General features: G+C 37.5%; 1 protein-coding gene across 1 annotated transcript in view; it reads left to right on the plus strand.

The window, feature by feature from the left end:
- The window catches only part of USH2A (usherin), an 800,956-nt gene extending 790,135 nt beyond the window's left edge, over window positions 1-10,821 (plus strand). The window contains exons 70-71 of the mRNA XM_057531465.1: window positions 6,043-6,264; window positions 7,902-10,821. Of these exons, the coding sequence (XP_057387448.1) occupies window positions 6,043-6,264; window positions 7,902-7,991 (312 nt within the window). The 3' untranslated portion in view covers window positions 7,992-10,821. The remainder of the gene's footprint in view (window positions 1-6,042; window positions 6,265-7,901) is intronic.
- Window positions 10,822-12,527: the final 1,706 nt, after the last annotated feature.

Genomic DNA, 12,527 nt, shown 5'->3' on the forward strand with positions numbered 1-12,527 from the left:
TAGTTTTGATTTGCATTTCTCTAATAATTAGCGATGATGAGCATCTTTTCATGTGCCTATTGACCATCTGTATGTCTTCTTTGGAGAAATGTATATTTAGGTATTTTGCCTATTTTTCAATTGTGTTGTTTGTTTGTTTTTGTTGTTATTGGGTTGTATGAGCTATTTGTATATTTTGAAAATTAAGCCCTTTATTGGTCACATCATTTGCAAATATTTTCTTGCAGTCTGTAGGTTGTCTTTTCATTTGGTTTATGGTTTCTTTTGCTGTCAAAAGCTGATAAGTTTGATTACGTCCCATTTGTTTATTTTGTTTTTATTTTTATTGCCTTGGGAGACTGACCTATGAAAATGGTATGGTTTATGTCAGAGACTGTTTTGCCTATGTTCTTTTCTAACAGTTTTATGATGTCATGTCTAATATTTGTCTTTAAGCCATTTTGAGTTTATTTTTGTGCATGGTGTGAAGGTATGTTCTAACTTCATTGATTTGCATGTGGCTGTCCAACTTTCCCAATACCACTTACTGAAGAGACTTTTTCTTTTCCCCATTGTATGTTCTTTCCTCCTTTGTTGATGATTAATTGTCCATAGGTGTGTGAGTTTATTTTGAAGCTCTTCTATTCCATTGATCCATGTGTGATTTTTCTGCCAATACCACACTGTTTTGATAACTGTAGATTTGTAATATTGTCTGAAGTCTTGGAAGGTTATGCCTCCTGCTTTGTTCTTTTTCATGAGAATTGCTTTGGCAATTCTGGGTCTTTTTAGGTTCCATATAAATTTTAGTGTTATTTGTTCTAGTTCTGTGAAAAATGTCATGGATAATTTGATAGGGGTCGCGTTAAATCTATAGATTGCTTTGGATAGTATGGCCATTTTAACAATATTAATTCTTCCAATCCAAGAGCATGGGATATCTTTCCATTTCTTTTTATCATCTTCAGTTTCCTTTATTGATGTTTTGTAGTTCTCAGCATATAAGTATTTCACCTTCTTGGTGAGTTTTATTCCTAAGTATTTTATTTTATTTTATTTTTTGATGCAACTTTAAAGGGTATTGTTTGTCTACATTCCCTTTCTGATATTTCATTGTTAGTATAAAGAAATGCAACCGATTTCTGTATGTTAATCTTGTATCCTGCTACTTTGCTGAATTTATCAGTTCTAGTAGTTTTTGTGTGGAGTCTTTAGGGTTTTCTCTATGTAATATCATGTCATCTGCATATAATGACAATTTTACCTCTTCCCTACCAATTTGAACACATTTTATTTCTTTTTCTTGTCTAATTGTTGTGGCTAAGACTTCCAATACTATGTTGAATAGAAGTGTTGACCATGGGCATCCTTGTCTTGTTCCAGATTTTAGCAGGAACACCTTCAGCTTTTCACCATTAAGTATTATATTGGCTATGGGTTTGTCATAAATAGCTTTTATTATGTTGAGATATGTTCCCTCTCTATCCACTTTGTAAGGGTTTTTTATCATGAATCAATGTTGAATTTTATCAAATGCTTTTTCTGCATCTACTGAGATGATCATGTGGTGTTTGTCTTTTTTTTTTGATGTGGTGCATTACATTGATTGATTTACGTATGTCAAACCATCATTGTGACCCTGGGATGAAGCCAAGTTGGTTGTGGTGTATGATCTTTTTTATGTATTATTCGATTTGGTTTGCTAATATTTTGCTGAGAATTTTTGCATCTATATTCATCAAAGATATTGGCCTGTAATTTTCTTTTTTGGTGGTGTCTTTATCTCGTTTTGGTATCAGGGTGATGGTGACTTCATGGAATGTCTTTGGGAGTGTTCCCTCCTCTTCAGTCTTTTGGAAGAGTTTGAGAAGGATTGGTGTAAGTTTTTTGTATGTTTGGTAGAATTTGCCTGTGAAGCCATCTGGTCCTGGACTTTTGTTTGTAGGGAGTATTTTTATTACAAATTCTATTTCATTTCTAGTGACTGGTCTTTTCAAGTTATCTATTTCTTCTTCATTCATTTTTGGTGGACTGTATGTTTCTAGAAACTTGTCCATTTCTACTAGGTTGCCGAATTTGTTGGCATATAATTGTTCATAGTATTCTCTTATGGTTTTTTGTATCTCTGCAGTATCAGTTGTGCTTTCTCCTCTTTCCTTTCTTATTTTATTTGAGTCTTCTCTCTTTTCTTCTTGGTGAGCCTAGCCAGAGGTTTGTCAATTATGTTTACCCTTTCAAAGAACCAGCTCTTGGTTTTATTGATTTTTTCTATTTATTTTTAAGTCTCTATTTTATTTATTTCCTCGCTGATCTTTATTATTTCCTTCTTTCTGCTGACTTTAGGTTTTGTTTATTCTTTTTTTTTTTCTAATTCTTTTAGGTGGTGGGTTAGGTTTTTTTCAACTTTTCTTGTTTCATGAAGAAGGCCTGTATCACTATGAACTTCTCTCTAAGAACTTCTTTTGATGCATCCCATAGATTATGCATGGTTGTGTTTTAATTTTTTCTTTGTTTTCATCATTGACCCATTGGCTTTTTAATAGCATGTTGTTTAGTCTTCATGTAATTGTTTTTCTTTTTTCCTCATTTCTTTTTCTGTGGTTGATTTCTAGTTTCATGCCATTGTGGTCAGAAAAAATGCTTGAAATAATTTCTATACTCTTAAATTTGTTGACTGTTTTGTGCCCTTGTATGTGGTCAATCCTAGGCAATGTTCCATGTGCACTTGAAAAGAATGTGTATTCTGCTTTTTTTAGATGTAATGTCCTGAAAATATCAATTAAGTCTAACTGTTCTATTGTATCATTTCAGAGCTCTGTTGCCTTATTGATTTTCTGTCTAAAAAATCTTTCCATTGATGTGAGTGGGGTGTTAAAGTCTCCTACTATTGTTGTATTCCCATCAGTTTCTCTCTTTATGTCTTAGTATTTGTTTTATGTATTTGGGTCCTCCTATACTGGGTGCATATATGTTGACAAGTGTAATATCCTCTTCTTGTATTGATCCGTTTACCATTATATACTGTCCTTCTTTATCTTTCTTTTTAGACTTTGTTTTAATGTCTATTTTGTCTGATATGAGTATTGCGACCCCCACTTTCTTGTCATTTCTGTTTGCGTGGAATATCTTTTTGCATCCCCTCACTTTCCACCTATGTGTGTCCTTTGCCCGAAAGTGGGTCTCTTGTAGGCAGCATATTGTAGGCTCTTGTTTTTTATCCAATCTGCCACTCTCTGTCTTTTGATTGGAGCATTCTGTCCATTGACATTTAAGATAATTATTGATATTTTATTGTCATTTTAAACCTTGTTTCTCCATTGATATTGTATTTCTTCTTTGTCTCTTTCTTTTTCTTCTGTTTTTCCTCTTGTGGTTTGATGATTTTCTTTTGTATTTTTCTTGTGTTCTCTTCTTTTTGGTTTTTGTGAATTTATTGTATGTTTTTGATTTCTGGTTACCTTATTTTTCAAGTATATTAGCCCCTTCCTAAATCTACTGGTTTTAGACTGGTAGTCATGTAGTCTCAAACACATTCTGGAAAAAAAATCTACATTTTCTTACTCTTCTCTCCTGCATTTTATGATTTTGATGCCTTCTTTTACGTCTTCATGTTCATCCTTTTTTCGTCCTTTTGGTTATCATCGCTTTCACAGAAATTTTTTCTTTTAATATGTGTACTGGCTTATTTAAGTGATTTAGCTTCAAACTGAGATTTTCTGTTTCCTATAGATTCTTGCTTCTTTTCTATTTAGAGAAGACTTTTTGATATTTCCTTTAGGATAGGCTTAGTATTGCTGTATTTTTTTAGTTTTTGCTTGTTTGAGAAATTCTTTATCTCTACTTCTATTCCAAATGATAAGCTTGCAGGCTAGAATATCCTAGGTTACATATTTTTCCCTTTCAGGACTTTGAATATATCTTGCCACTCCCTCCTGGTCTGCAACATTTCTGTAGACAAAGCAGCTGATAGCCTTATGGAGGTTTGCTTGTAATTAACTCTTTGTTTTTCTCTTGCTGCCTTTAGATATTTAGCAGGCCTCCTCTTTGCTCTGTGGTTGTCACTGCCCTGTGAGGGGCAGAGTCTGCTCCTGAGTTGTTGGAGTAGAAGCCCTCAGAACGGTTTCTGAGCTGCAGTGTGAGGTAGACGGGAGTGGAGTGTTCCCGCTGGGAGAGGGGCCACTCAGTCTTCCTTTGCCGGAGCTGTCTACCAGGGAGTGCATTCTGTGGTGTCACCTGTGCAGGCTCACAAAGTACACTGTGGTTGGCACTGCCCTCGGCACCACCTCCACTGTGGGAATTCAGGCAGTTGGCCCTGGTGTCCCTCAGGCATTGTTTTCACAAAGCCACTGTTTTCACAAACCCACCAGCACAGATCCTTAGGTGCCGATCCACTGAAGTTGGGTACCAGGACTGCAGTAGTCACACATCTGGACCTGCCATGGGAGCTATGGAAGCATCCCAGACCCCAGCCCCACCTCCACGTGCATGTGACCGCAAAGCCCACAGCTGCTGAGGCCGGACTTGTCTGAGCCATGGGAGCACCCACTATCCTGCTCCCAGAGCTCATAGAGGCAGCAGGGAGAAAGAGGCTGTATGGCAGGCTTCACCCCTCCCTTCACACGCCCTTTAGCAATGGCATTTTGCCTCTATAGCGGGCCCAGGCTTCTTCTGCGTACACCCCAGTTGTGGCCCATACACTCCAGCCCCTTCAGTCTGTCTCCATGCCGCCAACCCCAGTCCTCTCCCCCGGGCTGTCCTCTGAAGCCTGAGTTTCAGCACCCAGCCTCTGCACACACCAGTAGGCATGCATCTTGGGCTGGGGATTGCAACAAGGTGGCACCGATCCTCTGTGCCCATCTCTCTCTGTTCTGCCTGCCACCAACCAGTTGTTGCACTCTCTTCTGAGCCTCTGAAGCTCCCTTTCTGTCCCAGCTGATCTCCGCGCCAGTGAAGGTGCTTCCCAGGATGTAGGAACGTTTCCTCTTTCACAGCTCCCTCCCAGGGGCGCAGGTCCATCCTGATTTCTTTTTTTTTCTTTTGCCCTATGCAGTTATGTGGAGCTCTTTCTTGCACTTCTGGGTGTCTGATATCTATTGCCCTAGTTCAGTAAGGTATTACATGAGAATTATTCTACATGTAGATGTATTTTTGATGTATTTTTGGAGGAGGTGAGCTCCACGTCCTTCTATTCTGCCATCTTGATTCCTCCCTCCAAAGAATTTGTTTTAAAAGATTCCAAACACTGATACCCCACTTTTGTTTTCAGTTTGACTCTGTGGCTGATGTATCTGATGTGTCAAGCAATGTTACCCTAAAAAGTTACACCATGCACTTTGAGGTACCTCTGTGTGCTGCATGAATGCATGATCTTTGCATGGTGTGTTGATGGCACGGTGAAAAGCAGAACACTTCACTGATTGGTTAAATTAGCTAAATCAGAACCCTCAGATGTTTAGAGCAGCTACACTTCCTAATGGCACATTCTAGATCCTAATCATAGAGTGCCTTTGTCTTTCTGATGTCTTTGTGTGTCCTCTTTATTTTGGAGGCTGGAATCCTATAACAAGCGGAACAATGTGGAATGAGAAAAGAGGGAAGGAGGAGTCAGGTTCCCTACATAAATCCAGGAATTTTAAAGTGAAATACAATTGTGCTCACTTAGTGACTGACCATGAGAGAACATTGCTAACTTTGCTGTGGGGAAGGGCTGTTCTCAAGAAGGAGGCTCTGTGCTGACACCCATGAAGAGACTACCTTGCTCACCCGACCCCTCACCCTACTGCTTTGCAATGCAGCAGCCCTAGTCCACAGGGAACAATAGCCAAAGCACCAGTATGTGAGCTCTTGGGGCACTAAGAATGCTGGCCATCTAACGTGACCATCAGCTTATTATCTCACCTTTACCAAGAATCCAGGGGCCACAGGACTCCAGATGAGCTAAGTTCCATAGGAGAAGATGGGGACAGCGTTCCCTTCATTGATGACATGTGACACATGATTTTCTATCCTACTTCAAGACTGTTTTCTTTAGACCTTAGTCACCAACAGTAACTTTTTTTTCAGGGCTTAGCTGATACCAAAATCCCCCGGTCTGGGACACCTGTGAGTATTAGGAGCAACCGGAGCCTATCTGTACTGCGCATCCCAAGTCAGAACCAAGTCAGCCAGACCTATTCCCAAGGCTCTCTCCACCGCAGTGTCAGTCAACTCATGGACATTCAAGACAAGAAGGTCTTGATTGACGACTCGCTGTGGGAAACCATCATGGGCCATGATAGCGGACTGGTGAGTCAATTTCCTCATCCAGAGCCTTTGCTAAACATTCCAGAAGTACATTGATAAAGAGGTGGCATGGAGCTTCCTGTACCTCATTGAATGATGGCCGCACAGCACTCAGTGCATCCCTCTGACCACTTACCCAATTATTTTGCAACAACTTGTTTACCTGCTTGATGAGCAGGGTAGAAACTTTGTCTTGTTCTTCTGGCACATAATAGATGCTCAAAAAATAAATTCATGCATAAGTGAAGAGACAAACAGGCTCTACTTCATTATCTTGGGCAGAACATGACTGAAAACATTGGAACTGGCCTAAAAGAGGCATAAAGTACAAGCACCTGTTTTACTAAAGGAAAAAAAAAAAAAAAGAAAAGAAAGTGTGTTTTCCTTCTGGTTTATGGTTAGAGGAGAAAAAGAGTCTCTCAATAGGATCAATAGTTTCTTTCCAAGAAACTCAGAAAATTACAATAAATAAGGGCATTACTATTTATGAACTTTGTTTTTCATAATTTCAGTCCAGGGGGTACAAAAGAGTTTACCTCATCATTATGTAATATTTATTTTGAGCCCCTAGTGGCTGAAATGAATAAAGTCCTAGAGTTTTTAGCAACCATCACACTTCATTGTGCCAACTACCTACATGTCTGAGAGAGTACCATTCCTTTGGGATAGTTGGATAATAAACAGATGGCCAACTAAGAACTTAGCGCCTCTGCTTACTCCTCTGAGCCAGAAGTCATCACCTCCATTTCTTTCAACTATCTGCTTCTGCATTTGGACTCTCACTCATCTCTCTCTCTCCCCACTTCTCACTTTTCCTTCACTGAAAAGTTGATGACTTCCATGAAACCTTTCTTAACTAATGGCAAGGAATAAAGCAAGTTTCCTGGCTCCAGTTTCCAATCACAACAAAAAATAAAATTTACAGTCCTTCTGGTTTGCTTAGAATGATGATAAATAATAAGCATTTAAAAATCATGGGCCTGTTTGAAGTTGTTACAACTATTGAATTCCATGATTCCATTTTGGATCTAAAGTTTCTAAATATCAGGAATAATTATATTAGGTTGAAACATAAATAATTGTCAATTGATCATATTTGACATGCAAAATGGCAGTTTCATATAGTTCAACATAATACATTGAGGGCTTAGATGAATGTGTGCCCTTACCCAAGAACACACAGCTAGTAATTTTTTCGTGGAATTGGGATCTTAGAAACATTGTCTGATTACACTGCCCCTATTCTTCACTATTATACTATATTGCCATTTTTGCTTACTTTTGACCATACTGGTAATAGGCAGTATGCAAAGCGATTCAGTGAAAGCTTTTCAAGATGCCCATACTCGGCAAATTATCTGTTCATTGTAACATTATAATCAATATTACTAGCCCTATTCAATAAATATAAAATACAGTAAGAGAGTGAGACACAATGGAGCATAACAGCTTGCATTCTGGCTCTTCTGTTTAATTTTGAACTAAATCATATAAAACGTCCCCACTATACAGATGAGGAAACTGAGGCTTGAAAGGTTAAGATATGGTACAATGTAACACTCAAATGATATATTAATACATTTTGCATAAGACTATTGCCAGCAAACATCCTAACCAGTGATGATTGGTGTCTTTTTCAGTATGTGGATGAAGAGGACCTGATGAATGCCATCAAGGGTTTCAGCTCTGTGACTAAGGAACACACCACATTCACCGACACCCACCTGTAAAGGATGGAAACCTGTAAGATATAAAGCTGGATGAGGGCTCCACACCCCATCCCCACTGGGTTATCACACATCATAAATGCTGAAAAGCCATTGCTTGTTATCCTATAATCCTTTAAAGAAATGAGGAGTGTTTTTGAAATTGTTCCTCCCTAATTAGAGGTCTAAGAACTATTATTTTTCTGGCTGTCTGAAATGTGGGGTTTCTGAAATTTTATGTCCGTATGAAAATACTTATTTTGCTCCCCTTATTTTGTGGAAGCTAAATAAGCATATAACTTTTACTTGGCTCATTTGGCAGTGACGCCATTGTTTAAATGAATAATCAGTGGCAATTTCGAGTTGGCCCACAGTTGCTACCGGTAAGTGAAGTTACTAATTTAAAAGCTAAGGATTCTTCTGAGGGGATGTCATTGCTGCTGCTTTGAGCAGCACAGCACTGCTTCTGCTTTCATTCCCCTATTTCCATGAAAGTTGACATGATCCTGTGAGGAACAGTTCTAATAATAGCTGCAAAGTCAAGTCCCAATTTCAGATCAAGCTGAAACACTTAAGAGAAAAACAAACTCTGCACTGAGGCTACACATTTGGCTGTAGGTTCTACTTGATTACAATGTTTAGGGATAAATATTTACCAAACCACATAAACTTGTAAATCAGTGTCCGTTCTTACATTTATGAATCTTCTAAAAAACTAAGGAATAAACAGCTAATTTATAGATTTCAAGGAGAAAAATGAAGGGTTTTGATAGATATTTTACATAGTTTTGAAACTCCAATCAGTACTTTACATAAAATTGTCTCAATTCACTGAATACCCAGGAATACTGACATCTTCAACTTGGCACATTTCACATGGAAACTGTTTTATTTGCATTTTTAACTAGCCTACGTGAAATTAAAAAAGGAAAAATTTTGTGTTCCTTCCAGCCTTGAAATTATAAAATTAACATTTATATGTAAATACAGGATTACATATATGAATATATATCATATATCTGTACTATATCCCTTCATTTCAGCGAACTACTAGAATCACTTAGAGCAGATGATATTTAACAGTACCAGTTTCCATGGGTCAAAAGTTTTTGCTATTTACTTTATTTGGATTATAAAGCTATTGGTAAGTTCTACATCAAGAAGCATTTTTTTCCCCAAGTCAACATAAAATGAAATGTGTTTAAGTTTGTTCTTTATGGAAAACAATGTAAGAAAACCCCTTCTTCATTCCTAAAGGTCTTAATGACTCCAGGAAGTTATTTTGAATATGTATGTCTAAAACACAACTGTCGGACATATTTTGTGAATTACATTCAGAAATAGGTGGATTTCCCCAAAGCTGAGATGGCAAAAACTTGTAAAACAAGGAATAACCTTACTTACTCTGCCTGAAAATGATGAATTACCCTAAATGTCCAACAGTCAAAGATCATGAACTTTGGGGGTACTGAGACTTTACCCAAATCTGCAGAAGATCAGCTCCCCAGAATGACCAACTCCTGGACAAGACTTGCCAACCTTAAGTGTCAAAAGCACAGACCAGTATTAAGCAGAAGTTCTGTCCCCTTGTTAGAAATGCTACAAGCAAATGAATCTGAAATAACTGTGCACATTTGGCAGTGGATGTTCAAATTATATTTTTCCCTCGCCAAAACTTTTATACTTTCTGAAATGGAAACAGGATTGGCTAATTTAGTTTACAGGTTTTAATTCCCACTTGTTGATTCAGTCTTAGCTATTTAAAGCTGACACAGATGAGCCTTGACCAAGGCTGAGTTTCTGATGCATGAGAGCTACTTAAGGTATAGACAGAAAACTGTTCCTTCCCAGCCCTGTGCTTGCATCCTTATCCTTGGTCTACTCCTCTGCAAATGTGATTGGCTAGTCATGGGTGGATTCAGGAGAATGAGCACATCACTATTGAAAAATTAACTAGACACCATTATCACATTCTAAAGCTTCAAAGGAACATAAAAAGAAAATTGCAGGGGGTTTTATCTTAAGTCTTTCTCTACTTAATCATCTATTTAGACATCCGGTTATTACATGAATTCGTTCAGCTGAATCATTTACATTTTGATCCCATGGCTCAGAGTGGACAGAAGCCCGCACAGCTTCCACCCACAACCACCACCCTTGCAACACTCTGAACTCTACTTGTATTTACTTCAGAGAAGCCCAGAATGTTGTCTTGCTACTTTAAGTGGTAATGTGTGCCAAGCCCCTGTTCAACAGTTGGTCTCACCCCTGGAGATTCTGATTCAATTGGTTGGGGGTGGTGCTGAGGCATCAGTACCTTTAAAAGCGTCCAGATATTCCTAATGTTGAGTACCAGTTTTGTAAAGAACCTGGAAGAATACATGCTGTGCACAGGGACTCCAGTACTCGCCCACTTCTCCTTTACAGAGACTACAACAGGTGGCTCTCTCTAAATCTGACTTGTGTCCCCTCACTTGAAGAGGCCACATACTCAGCTTAAATTTTAAGAACTGCTTTGTTATGCCTGATATTAACTGTTTGATAAGAGTATACACCTATGCTTTTATAAGCTCTACCAAGAATTGTATTTATAGATGATCTATTGCCATTTCTACTAAATGGAAAACCTAAATATGAATCTGTTATGGTACCTCATGCTGATCTAAAAACCATGTTGGCATCAATATAATTCAATCTCAACAACCTGTAAATAAAACATAGGCCAGGTGGAATAATTCAGTGAGAAGGAATTAATTATGTCACACATGAATAGTTTATTTCCAATGCACAAATATCATGTAAATTAATCTAAAGATGGTTTGCTTAATAAATATTTAAATGTGAACCGTTTGATTTAATATATTTATGAAAAAATACTAACAGCTCTGAGTTGTATTTACAGTTTACACATAAATGATAAAGGTGAGCCCATTTAAGAAAAAAGGATGTTCTGAATAACCTCTCAACCATCGATGAATTAGAAGAACGTTAGAATCAACTGTAACACATTTTTTCAAAACATGAGTCCCAACCACCAGAGATTCAAATTTAGCAGGTAACCTCAGGTGACTCTGATATAGAAGCCTGGATGAGAAAGCCAGGAAAAGACCATAGGCTACTGAAACAGATGTGGGTTCACGAGGTGGCTCAGTAGCTAAGGAGCCTTATGGTGAAATTATTTATCCTCAGTGGGTCTTGGTGATCTCATTTTGAATGAGGATAACAATACTTATCCTAGTGATATGAAAATACTTGAGTGTTGTTTTGAAGTAATTTCAGAATTCCTGGAAAAACTTTTCATCATGAGAATTATAATTCTGTTGTTTTTCATCAATCACACGAAGTATATACATATTTCATTTTTTTTTCAATGTATTTGTTTTTTGAAGTTTTTTCTTGTAGTTGATTTCTAATCTCATAGTCTTGTGGTCAGAAAAGATACTTACGATTTCAATTTTCTTAAATTTACCAAGGCTTGCTTTGTGGCCCAGCATGTGATCTATCCTGGAGAATGTTCCATGTGCACTTGAGAAGAATGTGTACTCTGCTGTTTTTGGATGGAATGCTCTATAAATATCAATTAAGTCCATCTGGTCTAATGCATCATTTAAGGCCTGTGTTTCTTATTGCTTTTCTGTCTGGATGATTTGTCCATTTAGGTAAGTGGGGTGTTCAATTACCCCTGTATTATTGTGTTACTGTTGATTTCTCCTTTTATGTTTGTTAACATTTGCCCCATATATTGAAGGGCTCCTGTGTTGGGTGCACATATATTTACAATTGTTGTATCTTCTTGGAATCATCCCTTGATCATTATGTAGTGTCCTTCGTTGTCTCTTGTAACAGTCTTTATTTTAAAGTCTATTTTTCTGATATGAGTATTGCTACTCCTGCTTTCTTTTGATTTCCATTTGCATGGAATACCTTTTACCAACCCCTCACTTTCAGTCTATGTGTCTCTAGATCTGAAGTGGATCTCTTGTAGACAGCATATATACAGGTCTTGTGTTTGTATCCATTCAGCCAGTCTATGTCTTTTGGTTGGAGCATTTACTCCATTTATATTTAAGGTAATTTTCTATATGTTTATTCTTATTGCCATTTTGTTAATTGTTTTAGACTTGTTTTTGTAGATCTTTTTTCTTCCTTTCCTCTTTTGTCTTCTTGTGATTTAATGACTATCATTAGTGTTGTGTTTGGATTTCTTTTTCATGTGTATATTATAGATTTTTCTTTGGTGGTTACCATGAGGTTTTGATATAGCAGTCTATATATATGTACATGATTGTTTCAAGTTGCTGATCTCTTAATTTCAAATGCATTTCCAATATCCTGTACTTGTACTCTCCTTCTCTCATGATTACTGGTTTTGATGTTATATCTGTGTGTGAGTGATTTCCTACCTTTACTATATTTTTGCCTTTACCGGTGAGCTTTCCCATTTCATAATTTTCTTGTTTCTAGTTGTGGCCTTTTCTTTTCCACTTACAGAAGTTCCTTTAGCATTTGTTGTAAAGCTGGTTTGGTGGTGCTGAATTCTTTTAGCTTTTGCTTGTCTGT

The sequence above is a fragment of the Balaenoptera acutorostrata genome, chromosome 1 (genome assembly GCF_949987535.1).
Source record: "Balaenoptera acutorostrata chromosome 1, mBalAcu1.1, whole genome shotgun sequence".
Lineage (NCBI taxonomy): Eukaryota > Metazoa > Chordata > Mammalia > Artiodactyla > Balaenopteridae > Balaenoptera > Balaenoptera acutorostrata.